The sequence below is a fragment of the Cynoglossus semilaevis genome, chromosome 13 (genome assembly GCF_000523025.1).
Source record: "Cynoglossus semilaevis isolate Cse_v1.0 chromosome 13, Cse_v1.0, whole genome shotgun sequence".
NCBI lineage: Eukaryota > Metazoa > Chordata > Actinopteri > Pleuronectiformes > Cynoglossidae > Cynoglossus > Cynoglossus semilaevis.
Genome location: NC_024319.1, coordinates 12,597,777 through 12,617,322, shown reverse-complemented (window position 1 = coordinate 12,617,322; position 19,546 = coordinate 12,597,777). Strand labels below are relative to the sequence as shown.

At 38.7% G+C, this 19,546-nt stretch overlaps 1 protein-coding gene across 4 annotated transcripts in view; it reads right to left on the bottom strand.

Annotated features, from left to right (window-relative positions):
- oxr1a (oxidation resistance 1a) overlaps positions 1-19,546 on the bottom strand; it is a 112,308-nt gene that overhangs the window by 24,133 nt on the left and 68,629 nt on the right. For all 4 annotated transcript variants that reach the window (XM_025061562.1, XM_008323693.3, XM_025061561.1 and 1 more), the window contains 2 exons: positions 10,577-10,684; positions 7,005-7,118 (listed from right to left, as the gene is read on the bottom strand). In XM_025061562.1, coding sequence (XP_024917330.1) covers positions 7,005-7,118; positions 10,577-10,684 — 222 coding nt within the window. The remainder of the gene's footprint in view (positions 1-7,004; positions 7,119-10,576; positions 10,685-19,546) is intronic.

The window sequence follows — 19,546 nt, the reverse complement described above, 5'->3', positions numbered from 1 at the left end:
ACCTTTAAAAACCAAAAAAAAAAAGAAAAAAAAAAAAAGAATCAAGATCCATTTTGATACATGAATGATAGCTCAGTTTTGACGCTGCCTAATTCTTCCTTTTCACTGTGATAACTGCAGTACGGCACAGATGGTGTGTGCTGAGCTGGAAACATGAGGTGTGGTGGGTTTGGTGTGTCATCAAGTGGCCTGTCGCCAGGTGATGTCCGCGCTGTGGGAGAGGCTGATTCGGGTCTGTCTTCGTAAATCTACACAGAGACAACACTATCACTGAGGGTAACACTTAGTGGGAAAGGAGTCTGACTGATTTGACATTGGTCAGTAAAATGAAGTATTGGAGAGGAGACGAGGTAAATGGAGGACAGACAAAGAGAGACGAAAGACCCAGGGGACAAGTGAAGTAGTGAAGAGCATCAACATCACTGATGCAAACAGAAGCCCAAGTCTGGAACAGCCGTCTGCCATCCCCATGACACCCACTCCAACACCACCCTCCACCCCGGTCTTTCATTGCATTCAACTAACAGCCTGCAGCTACTGACCTACACCGACACAAGCAACCCAGACACCTGCAGTCAGCTGATGCTGAGGGGGGTGGCCAATGTGTTATTGTCCAAACAGACAACTCTGAGAAGGAGGAGAAAGAGACCTAAAATGTTAACCTCATTGTAGAACAGAGTAAGAAGAAATGAGCAAAAACAAATGAAAACTTCAGAGTGATAAAGAAGGAGATTTTCTGTTTTTGCTGAGTTGAACATCAGAAGCAACTGGAGATGAGGACAGTGTATAGGACCTGTACAGTGTTGTCATCCACTTTAAGTTAACACATCAACTTCTGTACACGACTGCAATTCTTAACAGCACTTCCCAGTGACTCACTCAGGTTGGCCTTTCTGCTCTGAGGTTAAGTATGAGACGAAGAGCAGAAACCTCCTCCCACCAAGTAAAGGAGGTCCTACAGGGTATGTTTTCACGGGAATTTATGGCTAGAATAGGCATAATAGCCCCAGAATATTTAAATGCACTATAGAAGCAGTAATAACTGCCACATAACCAACTGAAAGTAATCAGAAAATCAGATTATAAATTCATTTTAAATGTCCTTGGTAATAGATTTCAACATATAACCATTAACTCATAACATTAACAAATTCTTATTCAACCAACTAGTGTAAACAAAGCTATTGCTTATTGTGGGTCTCAGTAAATGACATTACAACATGCCAAATCAGCATGATTGGGTTTGCCGATTCAGCACAGCTGGGAACTGGTACCACACACCTGGGTTGAAATCAAAGACTTGAGGTGTCAAAACATGTCCACCCTCTTAGAAATGCGCAGAAAAACAACAGCTAACATTTCCTGTCATTAAAACTGACACATTTGATACAAGGGTGTTATGTTTGATAACAGCCATCGCTCATCCCACACCGTCCACATCAGACAGAGGTGTGAAGGCAGACACACGTCAATCAGATCCTGCTCACAAGTCGAAACAAGGTGTCACGTAATGGGATTCTTTAAGGATTATATAGAATCTTCATCCAAAAAACACAAATGCACAGACCATATATAACGTTAAACTAACACTTGTACAAATGTATTGAACCAAACTGTTGTTGTTAAAATGGCAGATGTCATTTGAGACATGACAATCTGTCCTGTTTTTTTAAAACTGCTCCTGTCTAGAATCTGCTGCTGTTCTACAATGAACAGATCACTAAAAAGATTTGCAGTTTTGAAGTACAGAACAGCAGAGGGCTGCTTGATATCAACAACAACATGCTGAAACAAATATAACTGAAAATGAGCACAAATTTTGCCTCGGAGGGATCTTAAATTGTGAAATTTAGGCAGTAAAGAATTGAAAAATAATTATTTGCAGGGAAAGCTTATAATTCACCCAAAGGATACCCAAAACTTTTTAAAACTCAAAAACAGAAAATTAAGTATAATTACAGCTAGCCTGGGAGTGCAACATATGCTTACACTAATCACTAAAAATACTGGGGCCAAAGAAACTGGATTGTTGATAAGAAGGACAGGAAAACTGTCTAAGAGCAAAGTCATTTATTAGCTAGTGTCTAATTAAATTTACATTTAAAAATACAGCTGTCTCCTAAGCTGCACCTTTTCATGTATTTTATGTGATGTTTCGTTGACCTCATGTACTGTATATAAAACCACTGTTTGTCCTGCAGTGTTGCTTTGAAAAAGCTGTGAAAAAAAAATGCTGAAAAGGCCTGTGTCTGTATTTACAAGTCAGTCACTGACCTTTCACTCTCCAAAGAAAAACAAATGGAAACCTGTGAAGAAGTGTTGCGAACCAGTCATTCAGTGAAAGAAAAACACTCTATTTGAGCCCAAACAAGGTTAGCCCCAACTCGTCGAGAGTCCCTAAATGAGAGATTCCATCCAGAGTGTTAGAAACTAGATCTTGGGAAAGTGTGAAAGTACAACATCAAAGAGTGAGCACGATAGAGCATGGTGGCAGCGTGGTGGAATTACTAGTGCACTCAAATCCAAAGATGAAAGCGCTGCTGTGCGGTGGGGGAGTGATGATCCACGGCGGGGGGAGGGAGAGGCAGGACAACTGAGTATTGCAATGGCTTGTTCAGGGAGGAGAAGTGCTGAGGTGTAGAGAGAAGAGTGAGAACTGCTGGGGGGTAGGAAACAAGGCTCAGTGCAGCCACAATGTGCGGACTGCCCCTGAGGATTCTGGGAGGACAGCATCACAGCAATCCAATGTATAGACAAAGCAGCTGCTGGCAGTAAGAGATAGGTGTAACATTTGACAAAAATCAATTTGTCTTTAGCCTTTTAATGTGTTTCTATTCATTTCTACGTTAAATGGAAGAGAATTGTTGAGAGCAATTTAGGCTGTAAAGAAGTGTCCAGGATACAGTGATAGCACAGTACAGTAGAGACAAAGAACTATTTGATCTCTAAAAAGAACATCATCAAGCTTCAGTATAGAATATGAGTGCATTTAAAGAGAAAGCTTACAGCTGTTATTCAGCTTTGACCTTGACACTGACATATGAAGAAAGCAAATCGATTCACAGCACCACCTTGTGGCTATAATCAGCCAGTGCCACTGAGTCTATAAGATTTCAAATATGGCAAAATAATAAAGCAGAACTATCACAGTCACTGAGACAATGTTTTTTTTAAAAAACAAAAACAAAAAGGTGAGACCTGAAATTTCAGAGTGAGGATTTTAGCACATGGATGATGATTATTTGTGATATTTGTGATCATTTGTTTAGCAGTCAATGCATTTACAGTCAAAGGCTTTTTGCCTGGAAGTTCAACTTTTTCCCCCTGACAATACCAGCTCACCAGCAGCCTAAAACAAGAGTACGGACACTTCAGAGCAGTGTTTTTTCCCCCTAACATCCATGATAAAGACACTCGGCATCATCAGTCAAGGATTACACCCTCTGTAAAAGCTATAATTACATTTTAATAATGCTGTTTACCAGCTGAGTTTCTAAACAAAAATTCAAGTGTGAAGCTAAAGACATGCACGTGACCTTTCAATGCTAAACCTGAAGGTTGCTATCAGAGAAGCCCTTCACTTAAGAGTCTGTATGTCATAATAATATTGTTGAGTATGGATTATTTTTGAGCAGTATAAGTAGACCTTGAGTAATTCAGACAAATAGTTCTTACCCTTATGAATCAACATCTAGTATTTGAGGAGATCTACAGGTACTGTTCTACACGAGTATTACGGTCATAGTTGAGTTTTTATGTGTTTAGGCATCTGAAACCAAATATTGTCTCCTTTACTTGTGCATGATGAGATTCATTGAGGGGCAATTTTCATTCTGTCAAAAAGACAGCTGTTTACAGCTTTTCAGTAAAACTATCAGTTCAAATATGCAAGTTAAAATTATACTAGTGTTTGTCTCAATTCCTTTCCAAAAACCCATATTCAATGAGGATATAGCAGTGAAGTATTTATGGGAAGCACATTTATGTCTGTTTTCAAATGGTTGATAGCAGGTGATATTTTTTTGACAGTGGTCCAAATGGTGACCGCACCATGTCCTACCACACGGGCCAATTTGGCCACTAAAACCTACTACTAGTGACATCACATATAGTATTATCAGAAATGACCGGTCTCTGCCACATTATCAACCAAAGATGGTTCAACCACAGTGGGCCGAGTGACACTCTGGAACAGCTGTGGCCATTATCAACCCTTCAAAAATAAACCCTGATCATTCTAGAGGAGCAGTAATTATAACTACTATGTATTTTCTATGGTTTATTATGTTATATGATTTCTTAATGTCTCCACAAGGTTTCAATTAAAACACACAAGACACAACTTGGATTTCAGTTTTTGTGCAAAATTAATTATGGAGGTATTGGTTAGTTAAAAGGCTTTAATTATTTTTGAGTCCATTTTAATGACCTGATATTTTTAAACATCAGGTGCTATGGGAGAATTTAATCTTTTGGAATCCAAACTGAAGTCCCTGAAAGCAGCTTTTCGATAAAGCAATCATCACATTGAAAACTGTAGTAGCTCTTTGCCGGTTGCATTGCTATTGCTTTTCACCTCCCAGAGCCATTTATTTTGGATAATATCCTCATGGAGACGAGTGTGCGCAGCACCAAAATAGGCCCATAATTAAAAGATGCTGGGGATTCTGGAGAAGGAATAAAAATAAAGAGGAGCAGGGAGAGTTATTAAAGTCTTTCCTGTGGTTTAAAAATCAAACCAGCACCTGCAAGCTGCTCTCTTTTTTATTCTGATATCTTGTAACACAAAGAGAAGAAAGAGTTGGGGTAACACACACAGACACACACACACACACACACACAGCGCCTCCACAAACACATCTAGAGTTGACACATCGGCTGAGGTAATGTTCCCTTTCCCTTTCTGCCTTCCAAGCTCACTTCCTCCTGCCTGATAATTGCTGCCTGGCTGCTTGTTTTAGAGAGAAAGCATCTCTGTTCATTAGTTGCTCTAAATATTACACATCAGCATCACTTTTAAAGGCCTAATTTCCCTGCAGTCACAGATACTTCCAGTTTAAAGCCACAAATGTGGCCCTGCTCACAAACAGGCAGTTAGAGAACATAGCCCTTCATTCTGGATAATGGCTTTTGGTGGGAGGCTGTCTAAACTCATGTCCAGCAGCCGTGAGAGTGATGGTGACAAAGAGACAGCAGAATCCATTTTCTCGCTAAGGTGGCAAAACAATTTGTCCGTTTCCATGGAGACATTTTTCTTAAGAGACCACTGCCGTGCCTAATGATGGGCTCGTTCAGGTGCTGGAGACTCAGCACCTGAGGGATGCTTGTGCTGAGAGTGATGAGGAGGACAGAATTTGTACAGTTTGAAGGTGTTGCAGACACATGTGACATATAGCAAAACAAGTGGTTTTACATTAGTGACGCGGCAGGTTCTTCAGTGTATAATTTTAGTATTATAACAGATAGTTATGAAATATTTCCCACAACTACATAGTCACAGTTTCTTTCTTCAGTCCCACAACTTTTAAAATAAGGTGTTTGGTGACTGGAAAGAGATACTGAAAACTTCAAATGGAAATGAAAAACTAGCAAACATGCAGACCAGCCAGTAATGAGCCATGGCTGGTGATGCTGAAATCCTGCTGAGAAAACATTAGAAATAGATACAGTAATGCACTCCGATCTTACAGATTATAGTCAAGTTTAAAGATAGTTAGAAGTAAAATAAAAAAACATGTGAATGTGAATTTACTATATAAAAGTATTTATATACCAATATGATTTGTGTCATCCTGTACAGGAGAAGGTGTTTTTCTATTGGGTAATTTTATGGCTGAAAACACATATGCAGTACTTTGGTACATCTTTTTTCGTTTTTCACTACGTAATCAAGGACATTTTTTGTATGATGTTTTAATATTCTTCCCACTGTGTTACTATAACTAATCATACATTTGACAGTCTTTAATAAATACAGTCCATATGAGCATCTTCTGTCCTATCCTGTCCTGTCCTGAGGAGACACAGGTTGGGATTTATTACTACCTCTTCTTTCCTTTTCTGTCCTTGAGTCAGCGTCACACCACATTAAACCATGGATGTAAATTTTTAAGACTACAAAGTTGTAAAACCCTACATTAGTAAATGAAGTATAAATCATGAACGGTGTACATGGAGTGCATTAAAATAAAGTGGTGACAGACTATGTTACTGTTGAGCTGGTTGTCTGCGAGTGTGTTTCTCTGTATGTGAGCCACTCTATCTTGATCAGAGTCCAACGATTATATTTATATTAAACTAAAGCAAATTGGTTGTCGGAGGACAATTCAATATCAGCCACCTCACTGACAGGGAGCTTCCACAAATTATATCATTTAAATAAAGATGCTGGTATTGACATAATGGTGAATCTTTAGCATGTGGGCATCTACTGTGAATGGAGCATTTAGAATTTTCCAAAATTGTTTCTGCACAAACACATTTTTGTTTGTCTGAGGCTGTTTACTAAAAATAAAAATCATAAGCTGTGTTTTAACCACAAGGTGCTGCATCCCTCATTAGCACCAGTACCCATTTCTAGAGACTCCAGTCATTCGTGCTTACAATAGCTGCCTACTATTGCACAGCTACTAAAATCCAGTGAGGATAATGCAAAATGAAAACACCATCAACCCATGAATCATCCCTAAATCTTTCTTACTCAAATACAGTAGTACATTTCTAGGGTACACGAATTACTCTCACTTATACAGACAACAGCCACAGAACTAGCACTGGTAGCCATGTTTTCCCAGCAGGACTTTCTTACCTTACTTATCAAAGTGATCTCAAAGGTCCTGTGTCACTTTAACAGCATATATTTGTATTAGATAGTAGAGAGTAGAGATGAAGGCGACTGGATAATGTCAAGTTTCATAGCAACAACACAGCACTTGCAGCAGGTGAGTGTACTTTGGGATTTACTGAGTCAATTATATTGTGCGTCAGAGTTGTGGTCAACATACCGTCACTTTCTCTAAATCAGCTTCTGAGGAGGTGGGAGACAGAGGGCTGATGGGACTGAGGGAAGGGGAGCTTCCAACACTGGAGACGTACTCAGGATCAGGAACGTACAGAACCTGCAAACACAGTTCAGTTTGTATTTACACAGGCGCTGCCACAGTGTAAACACACACACGCACAAACACCACATGGGCACACACACCGGAGGACATAAAGAGAATCTTTGTCAAACACACAAACGCAGTCAGACCATGTGTTTAACAAAGACAAATAACATGACACCACAGGGTCAAAAAGACCGAAGGAAAGTCACAAACATCATGGTAAAGTCAACAAGTAAGCATGAGCAATGATGAGCACAGGTTATCTGAGTGTTTGATCAAGTGTAAATACAGACAGTGGTGGTTTTCAATCAATGAAACCTTATCCATGTTTCACCAGAACCATTCAGTTGTGACCCATTTTTCTATTAGGCACTGGATTTCATAGGTCTTTGTGTTCATTTAATCTAGTTGTAAATTAGAAATCTGTTGTCAACAAATTCCTGTCATCCTACAGTAGTCAATCAAATACAGCTAATAGAGAACACATCCATATACCCAAAACCGATCACATACCAAGTGATCATACGTGTTGCAAAAGTACTTTTGAGGTACAAAGCTAACTCAAAGGTTTTTTTTCATAACATCTTCACAATCAAAACATCCTTGCAGATACTCTGCAACATGAATTGGTTCCTTAAGAGGCAAGTTTGTTTAATCAGTTCTAGTGGATAATAGGGCAACACCAGTTTTGCAGTTCTCAAGTTTAGAAGCCATAGCTGAACTTAAACACTGCTCACTTAAAATCACACTCAAAACTGGAAACTCTGAGAGCATAACATAGGAAAACTTGGTCAAGGTAGTGTTATAGGTTTTTTTTTAACTATAATTTTGTTTGAAGAAAATGTTTTTATGTTTAGGATTTTGGTCTCAATTGCGTTTATATTAACACAAAAGATTAGTAAATTAATATTTTCTAGTTACTTTCAATTCCAATAATCAATTATTTATCACATGTCTTTGATGATGGGTTGGTGTGTCAGCGATTAGTTCCTCAGTTATGTAATGCTGGGTTAGAGTTGGGGGATTCACTAGCTATTAAAAGGATGTTTGTTCCAGGAGGGAGAAGAAGAGTTCTTTCTGTTGTCCTTCTAAGAGGATGTGTATGACTGTGTTAGGTAAGGGGCAGCTATGGTTCTGCTGATGAACCAACTCTGATGTTGATGAACAAACTCTGCTCATCCCTGTCCTGCTCATTAATCATTAGGTTTTATCTTGTCTAACCTCAGAGTGTAGTCTGCAGATCGCTGAGCTATTTCCTCCTGTTTCCACTCTTAATGCTAAATTCAGCTGACCATATCCTGACTCCAGCTTCTTATTCATTCAAAAACATCAGAGTGCTATCGATCTCAACCTCTGAGTCTGAGAATGAGTAAAAACTCTATTTGCAGAAAACTTTCTACACCTGCTGTAGCTGTAGTCTGGAAATCAAGGAAAACATCTGTTTAGGGGCTCTGGGGTCTTGGGTACGCCAAATTCTATTATTAAAATTCATAAAACAGTTGGGAAAGAGGCAAAGTAATTTAAAAACTCAGTCTAGATTAGGTTTAACTAAAGGAGCATGTTGACTAAATACTCTTTTTTTTAACTTTTCACTTTAACTCGATAAGGCCAAAGCCACTGTTAAATATGCATGACCTCCAAGCCCTTGGTGAGTGTTGGATTAGAAACTGACCATGCTACTATGATGTACATGGGCACATGTTGTCAGGGCTTCTTAAGTAAACTGTTTTCACATGAAACAGTGCATGACAAATAACTGTATTATGCAAATGCAGCTCTTGTATTTGCATAGTAATAAAACTGCCCCGGGTTCTTCATTTCCAAACAGAGTCCAAGTGTTCAGTGAATCCTCTTGATGCTACAATCAATATTTATTTTCTTAGATAGTTATTTTTGCATGGGTGATGTGAAGTACAATGTGAACATTGTACTTCACATCACACCTAACCTAAAATCTAACCATTTCTAAATGTATTTATGTTTAAAGAAACAGTCATATTCAGAGAAAAGAGTAGTACATAAAGCTTCAGGTACATCACCTAATTAGACTTTTGTTTTTGCATTTTTTTCTGCACAGGTTGTTGTAATATGACGATGATGATGATGCACAAAAATGACTGTTTTTGTCGAAGGACATGGGACAAGGTCCAGACATGACGGTTCAGTCATTGCTCTCTACGCCCGACTGTTTGGACACAGCTCAATCCAACATTGATGCTAAGAGCCGTGTTGTTCATGAGTAAAAGATGCCAGCTGGTTGGCAGAATGAGGCTTGGCCCAAATCATCTGGATTTAATACTGATGCCAGGAAATACAGTGACAAAATATTATTTTGGGAGTTTGGAATTTTCTGCTGTACCAGAAAAACAGATTTCAACTGAGGATCTGAGGCTGAAATGGAAGTGAGTAATGGGAAGCAGGACAGGAGCCAGGAAAGTTGGCAGTGTCTCCGTTGGGTTAGGATGGGGATCTTCTGACACATTGTTGGAAATACAGCCTTTAAAGGAGAATACATGCATCGCATATGTACAAAGTCAGCCTGGGCACAAACGATACAAGTATCAAACAAGGACTGTTTTTTTTTGTGGGGCGCACATTATTTAACAAGCCTTTTTCAACTGACATTACCATAATGAATTAGTCTATTTTCATATAGCATCCGGTTACCCCTATTTATAAGTTAACTGTTAGCTGTCTTTCTGGCTAATGTTTAGGCATTTTTATTTACTTTTATAAATGTGAATGCTATATTTAGCTTATAACAATTTATTTTGTTAGAGACTCTTTAAGCAATTGCCGTTAACATTTCGATAATCCTTATAATAAGATATTTTTAAAGGATTATACTACTATATTATTCTACTATATATTTCAGACAATTTCTTATCCTTAGTCTATTTTTGTTTCGATAAAACTGTAGCTGAGGCTACAGTGTTTTGTATAAATCTTTCAGAAACTTTATAGTTGGGGTATAAATATGCTACTAGGCAAATCCATTTGTTATGCTCTAAATAAAACTGTGAAAAGGCGGTGCATCAGACTGACACTTAATTATAGTCTTAAGTATCACAGGAAGAGCAGTTTACCCTCCGGGTGTTTTTAGCTGATCAAATCTGGCCCTGTTAAAAAAAGTTGGGCTCGCCCTGACATGTGTTATTATACCTTTTAGAAACAAAGTGGAGCTTTCTGTAACAAAATTGGTTTCTAATGGAACAAGTGACGCTGTAATTAGCAGGCAATTAATAGGCTGCACAGATGGGGGGAGTGAGTCAGCACACACACAAACAGAATGAGAGTGAGCATAAAAGCATTACAATTAAAAACAGAACCAACTGGTTGTTACTGATGTGAGGAAGTCAAACCAGTGACAGTGACTGATGAGTGCAAGTTGGCAGTGAGCGTGTCTGTGTAGATGTGATAATGTGGTAGGACAGGGCAAGGACCTGAACCACGAGTGAAGGAGTTCGTACCTGACCGGGCACCACTGCTCTGGAGAACAGCTTGTTCAGCTGAACCAGCTCGTTGGGTGTGGTGTCGAACTTCAGGGCAATGCTGTTCAGTGTGTCCCGTGATTCCACCTAGAGTACAAAGGAAAGGACATAGAAATCACAAGTGTGCTATAGTTCAGCTTTGGACTGGATATAAGACCAGAGAAAAAGTAAATAGGAAATAACACATGAAAAATGCCTGGATCAACTGTTATTTTATGTCTGTTTAATAGGAAATATTGTTATTGATGTATTTAGTGTTGTCCGGGCACAGTTTTACATATGATTATACTATAATCATATACTATACTGTTAAATGTCCATTACTTTGTTTGTTTTTCATTACCGTTCGTTTTTAAACTTTTTAAAATTTATCTAGACAACTTTTTGGGTCAGATATTGTAGTTTAGATTCAGTCTTGAAAATTAGAACATGCTTCAACATAAATTTGCTTTGTGTTAAAAGTGGTTTTCCTACCACTTATAAAAATAATTTAGGCAAATAATCCTCGAGACGAGAAAGATCGACTTTAATTAACACCTGCAGCAACAGCCTTTAAATGCTGGTGTTGATTATGCTATATTACAAACCAAGTCCTTTCATTTACATCCTCCAAAGCTTAAACACATCGAAAGATGCAAAAATCACTTCATGTTCTTGTGTGCAGTGTTGCTGCCACTGTGTCTGCACCGTGTCCTCAGGTGCAGCTCTCTGCAGTGAGACACAGGTGCTTCTGCCTGTCTCCACCAGTTACAGGTTATACAACAGAGATGTGCTCCATGTGTCTCAACCAGTTAAGCGTCTAACCTGCATGGCGGGAGTTTCCATAAACCAAAATGTGCTGACAACCTTGTGAGGAAGAGTGTATGTGCAGTAAGACTTAATGGAAATGGAAAGAAAAAGGTTCTCAAAGGACAGAACCCCTGAGAACCTGAGAAGTCGAGTCGACGCTGAGCTGTGCATAATTAGGACAGGATAATAGCACTGTGTGTTTGTGCAGCAGTCATGGGACAAGCCGACCTTCCCTTCTATCTCTTTCTCCCTCTCTCCCTTCCTCCCTCCCTCTCTACGCATGTGCTCTCCTCTCTGAAGTCCAAACATGATGGATTATTTCCAGCAAAATATTCTTGCAGCAGATTTGCAGATAGGAAGATGAAAAAGAGGAACCAGGACTAACTCGGTGGCCAGCTGTCTGAGATGACACGACATGGTGTGACACATGGTGTGTGTGAATGTTAAACAAGCCCATACACTGATTATGGACTGTTTCAGCATGGAAACATAAACAAATCACTTCTAACTGCACCTCTAATGTTAGGGACAGTACCATCACCTCTGTTCTTTCTCCATTGTAGGGACACTGGCTGAAAGAATTGCCGCAAAGTTCAATTTACAGAGACATTTGTGGAAAATAACATTTCTAACATTGTTTCTACAGAATAATTTGGATAACTCATAGGAGCTGCTTTTCTTAACATACAGTACTTTGAACTTGTTTGAACACTAGTTCTAGGTAAAAGATTTCTAGGAAAGGAACAAGAGTTCTGAACAAAGGTTGGGATCCAGTGGGAAACACAAACGGTGCCTGATTTCAGAGAACACACAGTACCATAGAGGACCATTCGTACGATTTCTCACTTCAAGAATTAACCAAATAAAACTCAGTGAATTGCACACATATTTGAATTGTGACTTTGCCTGTTAACCCTAAACTTAGGTTTGACAAGACGGTACTTCCGATGTTATGGATGAGACGTCTTCCTAGTACAGACACTTTTCCTTGTGCAGTTACTCATGTATGACAATGAAAATCCTAAAAAGGGTAAATATTCACATTCACTAAAAGCCCTGCAGAAAGACCTGGGGCATGTTGGCGATGTAGTGCACTTGGATTTGATTCAAATACATGTGTTGGAAATTCAGCATAAAATTTGCCTGTACCTCACTGTAGTCACAGTATTTGATAACAATACCAGCTATTTTTATTTGGCCTAACATCTAACTGGATCCAGGCAAAGAACTAGTACACTAACAAGAAGATTCCACCTACACCAAGAGTGTCTAAAGGACAGAGTTTTAAAACAATGTCAAATGAAAAAAATATCAGCAGAATAAGAGTAAGATTGGTTTCTATGCTCTGTTTTTAAATCTGCATATCATTTTTGAGGTATTTTGGATCACTTTGGGTAATGTGTGGAGCTACTGTTTTGTTTTGGGCTGCACTAGTTTGCAATATTTGTTTTAATACAAGCATTTAGGTTTTTTATAAAGACAGAACTCCAGTACCACTGTTCCTCCACCATACAGCTTGTCATTTAATCAGTTCTGCAGCTCTCAGCCATACAAATAGTGAAATTATTTGCAAATCTTTTGCATAAAATGCAAAATCAGTTTTAAAGTTGTTGTAGAAGTATGTCAACTTGACTTTTTTTTTTTTTTGCTTGAAAAGTTCTGGATCCTCTACTAACAACTGCGTGGTTGCTGCTATATTTTCAGGTTATATCTAACGTTACTGAGTTTAGCTTTAGCTGTGCATATGCTCTTATTTCCACAAACAAAATATATATTTGACAGATATATGGATGCAAAAAAAAAGAAGAAGAAAAACTAAATGTTTGTGTCACCAGTTCAATATCTAATAGAATTATTTATACTTTAAATCTCTCCCATATCTCTACTATGAATGTAACTAGTGGTCAGACAAACGTTTATGCAGGGCTTCTTTTCAGCTATTGAGATAATGAACAAACAACAAATCAGATCATTTTTGTTTTCAAATGTGTAAAAAATGAAACATCAAATCCTCGGATTACTGTTTAATTGTAAAAATCTATTTTTAGCTGCTCCACAGATGTGTCTCCTTGAAGGGTTAAAGGCCAGATACACGATAACAGCAGTTTGTTAAACAGATTTGATCGTCCAGATTGATTAAATGTTAACTCAATCATCTTGTCCAGGAAAATCAAATTAGAAAGCAACCTTCATATTTCAAAATGCTATTTGATACCTTGAGAATCCCGCTGTCTTATTATCACAGCAGATTTATTCACTCAATCAAAGTTTTCATCATATAAAAAAAAAGTTGCACAGCAACCAGAGAATGAACAGATGGTAAATTGAGGTGTCCAGGTGAAATCCGACCAAAACTTTCTGCAGAAAAGAAAATAAAATAGCTTCCAGAGACAATTAGGAGGAAAAACAGATGAGATATGACAAAAAAAAAACAAAAAACAATGTGTCCTATGAAAGACATGCTATCTACGTAGGTGACTAAAGTACATATGCTTGTGTTTTTATCGCTGTAGTGTTGCTGCAAAGGGATTTATCAAACCTGTGCCAATGGCCTGTTTACAAATTATTAGTTAATTACTATTTAGTCTGAGGCAAGTTTATAAACTTAACTCTTGGTTGAAAATGTGTTAAACCTGACTATTAGGTTGACACATTTATGTCACCTTAGTATCAGGTCTATACTTGAAAGTCTTTTGATTTACCAATAATGCAAAAATTAAATTATATTTACAATAATAACAATAACAATGTATAACACAGAACATTAAGGTGAATGTATGTCCCTCATCACGTCTCTGTATGGTGTACTACAAAGTTCAAAACTGCAATTTCAGAATCAAGAGTTTAATTCTGTTTACTATTGTTAAGAAGATAAAGAGTTAATAATCACCTATGACTTTCACAGTGTCAGAGCCTTTCATCTGGTCGGGTTCAGCACAGAGCATCGATTCTCCTGTGGTGCTATTTGCTACCATCTCATCCGTGACCTATTTATTTTTAGCTTTACAGCTCCTCCGTTGCTCAGCACAAAGCCAACCTACATGATCCCCAAGTTTACACAAGATTTATGGCTGCTGAGCCAGTCCTGTGTTGTTTTTACTCTGTAAACCTGGAATATAGGGGTAGAATATCCAGTGTATGTTGACATCAGCGTTGCTATAGCCATTTTGTAACTGATTTTATAAGCACACAATGCAGGCATTACACAGCAGAACATCAAACTTAACAGTCACAGGTAAAATGACTCCACGGCCTGATTGATTGTACTGTAAAAGGATACATCCCTAATTTGATTTAAGTAGCAGAGGACAGGGGACATGCAAATGTGACCCACTGAAAAAGACCTGTTATTGACACATTGACAGTAGCACGAGGAAGGGAACGGTACAGAGAGAGTAATCCCAATCAGTATCATAGCCACTAATGACAGGTGAACCCTATCTTATTATCCAGAAATCAATATTTCCCATTATTCATTCAGAAATGGGGATGAATAATTAACCTTCTTCCTCTTAAGGTCTGTCCTTTCAAGGAGAAGGGTGTAAGGCAGCTGTGGTAGCCATCTTGAAAATGACAGAATACAAAATCTTAGTACCTCCGGGTTAAGATTGTGAAAAAGATATACAGTAGGAAATCATTAAGAGGTCAATGGTTGATACATGTGGACCCTTTTGTCCACTGAAGCAAACTCGATGTAAAAACATAAAGAGAGGAGAAAATAAAAAAAGCACTGAGCAGAAGCATAATCAACATAATGATTTGCCATCTAAACATCAAACTGGAAATAAACCTCCAGTGTTGGGTTTAATCACCCATAAGACCATATCTGTGCAACTATCACTTCTAATTTCATAACCAAGGATGAAATCCAGCTTTAGTATGACAGTTGCTATGGTGACTTTGTGGTTACTACCCTAATATCACGTATATTGTCATAACTATGTCCTTGTTGGTCACTGTGCAGGCCTAAATATAGAATAGCACAGGGACAAAAAGCAGATTAATCTGTGCTTTTGGAGAGGGAAAAAATGCATCTCTAACTTTAACGCTCTAGCTTTAATATATATAGAAGATGCATGAATGACAAGGAAATGCAGTTCTGATAAAACTGTTTATATGACAGTTCACATTCATTTAAAAAGAAAAATATGTAAAAAGGAATGGGTTTGGGGAGAAAAGGTTAAGAAAAGAAAAACAAACATTATTGATAGTGAATTGGAAATTGTAAAAAAAACAAAAAAAACAAAAAAAAAAACAGAGAAGGAACCTGAACAGGTGCAACTGAATAAGATGCTAGCCATTTCATGAAGCTTATGCATGTTTGAGATGTGGTTTGGCTCCAACACTTTTGACACTGCCAAGGGTTTTCACTATCTTCCTCTTCTGTCGCTTTCTAACATCCACTCACTGCTGTGATCCCATCATTCAAAGCAGAAAAGGTAAGATCGCCTCTTCTTCTCTGGAGTGAATAATGCAATCAGAGCTCCTGTGACTGACTGTTGGTGTAGATAATATGCAATGGTGATCTTTTCCTCTTTTTCCTTATTTTTATTTGATAAATTTAACTTTTTTAAGAAAAGCTTTGTTTGAAATAAAATAAAGTGTCTCCTCTGTAAGAGCACATACCCTTTTTCACTCTCACTTTATGTCTGACTCAACTGGCATTGCTCTGATGTCCACAGCGTGTCCTCTAATCCCAGCCCAGATTCACTCAACCAGCAGAAATAACACTGACGGACCACAGCTCTGATTCTAACCTCAATCTTTTCTTTCTTCACATCTGGAGCAGTCAGGACAGATCCAGATCATACAGGAGAAAGTGTGGACAAGCACCAAGCACATGTACGAAAGACCGGATGACTTCAACATTACATTTAGCTTTAATAACAAAAAAAGAACAACCCAAAACCTTATGTGAATCAAACTAGGGCCTTTAAGAGGAGTGTATTGAGAGAAGGAGAGAATTGGTTTGTTTAAATACACAATTAATAAAAGCACATTTGTAACTGTGAAACAGAAAATCATTCTTTGTGGCATTTTGAAATAGTCACAGCTGTATTATTAAGTCTACTTAAAAGACAAAGGTACTTTGTTAGTTTGTCAGACACAGGACAACCTATATATAGCAATATATGTTTTATCATAATAAAGAGTAAATTTGAACCAACAGCAAAGCCTTTTCAAACTTGTACTGAAGTTTTAAAGATTTCCCATTGGCTTATTGGCCAAAATACTAAACTCTTCTACTCTATTGATGTTCAAACCAGCCCACAAAGAAGAATTCAGACGGCACTTCTCCTAAAAAGTGCTGTCTACTGACACTGCACTTAATGTTACAGGAGATTCGCTGTGCCAGGTCTGTTGAGAGCACTGCACCAGACTTAGTGTGGGTAGGAAAGTTCAGGCTGAAGAGCCACTAGATGACATGACTGCACAACAAAGAATCTATCAAAATGGAAATGTTAGCTTCAGAAATGCTTTTTTTTTTAATATTGAGATGAATGCTGACAATAAATGCTTAATCTTTTTAATCTCAGGAAATGTCTGCTTTCAACTCCCAACATCTAGGACCAATGCATATGACATAAAGTCACATGTGCAGATTGTAATTTAATAATACAACCATTTGATCATACCACTCACTACTAAAGGTTTCCGTGGTCAATTTTCCATTCAATTAATGTCTCCTTGTGTTGACTGTGTTGTGTTACTTTGTATGTGTGTTTCTGAACCAAACAAATGCAGATTGGGGTGATGTCATGTAGAGACTCTTGAGTAACAATAGCTGTGCTTCAGATTGTTGTTGTTCTTGTGGTAGGCTGTTGACCTGTTGAGGGCATCCTAGCCAATATCTGTTGCACCAGCTACTTAATCCTCCTCCAGGATTAACTGGAAGAAAATGGATCAAATAAAATTTAGGCCGATAAAGTTTGTGGGTGAGTGGGACATTTAATATGGGGCATGTTAAGAGCTAACAACGTCAAACCACACTTGAGTTAGTTTATAAACAAACAGAGAAACCAAACTGTTGAAGTGCTTCACTGCTTGTTTGCTATTACTGACTTTTAGTATAATGGTTCTCAATTATTTTCTGTCATGCCCCCCTTTTGCCCCCCATGGGGAGAGAAATACTGATCTAACACATGTTAGATCACAATAAATGTTTGAGCATATTAAAATTTAGGGAAACATTTAAGTCACCTTCTAGTGTCTTCTTTCATTTCTTGTTTATTTCTAAATTAACCTTTTTATACTAGCAGCTAACACAGCGCTGCATGTCTGTATTGAGGTTGCACTGGGTCTGGAGATAATTGTGTGTGGCCTGTATTCTCTCTCACTTTGGTTTGACTTTGCTTGGACGCCCTCTCATGCCACCTGTGAAGGAACAAAGCAGGCCAACCCACCCACTGCATGGCTTACCTCTTAACTTTGCCTCTTTCCGGGTCAGCTTTTACTATCAGTCCTTGTTCTTTCAAAAGTCTGAAAACATTTTTTTAATTAGATGCTAGTCAGCCAATGGATGGATTAGGTTGGGGAGACCAGGCTAGGAAGACGTTTAATTGCTGTTCTGGTTAATTCTCAAATCTATAGTATAAAGAAATGAAGGGAAGGAAGAGGACAACAGATTGGTTTGATAATTAAATATAAGGAGGGACTCTTATTTTTATCTTCAGGTTTCAGGCAATAAATATAAACTTATCAGATTGATAGAAAAACAAAGCAAACAGTGCCGTGGTCCTCTCCAGTCCAGAAGTTGAGTTTAAGATAAAGCTGCCTTTCAATCACTGTCTGTCAGGCATGTGTATTTGGGCAGCTTGGTTGTATTGCCTTATATGTTTTTGCTGGACTTCAGCCTTCTCACTATGTTGTGTTGCAGCATGTCAGGCTACAGGACACAGTTATTGGCAGCACTTAATCCACCCACTCCACTAACAGCCACCGGGAGGGTGGAAGGAATTAAACTGCTATGCTTTAATTAAGACATTCATCTTTTATCCATCGTATTTTAGGCTATTTGTTTTCATTTTTGACTTGCACGTCATTCCATTGGGCTCGCTCTCTGGAACTCTATTGTCCACGTCGGGGCTGGAACTATGTTTTGGCTCTGACAAACATTTCTATTGCAGCACCCCAGCAATGTAAACAAGGGGCTCTGTCAATCAGCAGGTCTTGAATGATTGACAGCATGGGCAGGCGGTTGATGTAAAGGTTGTGTCTGTGTTGCTGAGGTGTTAAATATGGGGGAAGGGAACCAATCACAGACAAACCCACAGTAGATTCTGGAGCTGACAGCCACTATAGCAGACTCTACAGCAAATCCACTGTCAAAATAAGGGGAAAATGACAGCAGGAGTTTGGAAAGAGAAGACGGAATGTCAATAAGAGCTCCTCACTCCCGCTCTCATTCGTGTCTCTCCTTCCTCCCTTTATTTACACTCTCTCTTTCTTCATCAGACAGGTAGGCAGACAGACATTTGGAGCTAAGCCACTGCCATCCCACTCCTCACTGTTGCCACGGAAAGAGAGAGGCAAGAAAAGGCAGTCAGACTGCAGCTGGATTTGAGGGTCATTTGAAGAACAGATCCAAGCAAAGCGGAGACAAGCTACACGCCCCCTCCCTCCCTTCCATACAACAGCTATATCAGTAGAAATGACAACGCAGTTGGAAGGTCATTCATGAGCACGGTAACCTCTATGGCGGAATGCTTGTCGATGCGCATCATGTAGAATGAGCAGGGAAAACAAATGTGTGTCCTGTCAGTGCTAATCCCTCTCTGTTTTCCTCTAGTCCAGCAGAAGGAACCACACGGAGCTGCTACAGTTCCTTTACATTAACATGCACATTGAAGCTAAGTGTTTTTACCGCTGCACAAGGAGTCTGTGGCAGAGCATTCATTGTTTCTATCATCTTTCTCCAAGCTCTATCTACCCCAGTGTACAGACACACACACACACACACCCAAATGTAAACAGCAGAGAATAAGGCAGACTAACTGAGTTTCACACATCACTAATGAGCTATCAGGCATGGTTGGACACAGTGCCTTCAAATAAACAAACAACTTATTCAGCTGAAATAATACTGGTGCTCATCAGCAACGGAACACACAGACGAACCAAAGCAGCAGGAGCAGGAGCAGCAGCAGCGGAGGGGATGGG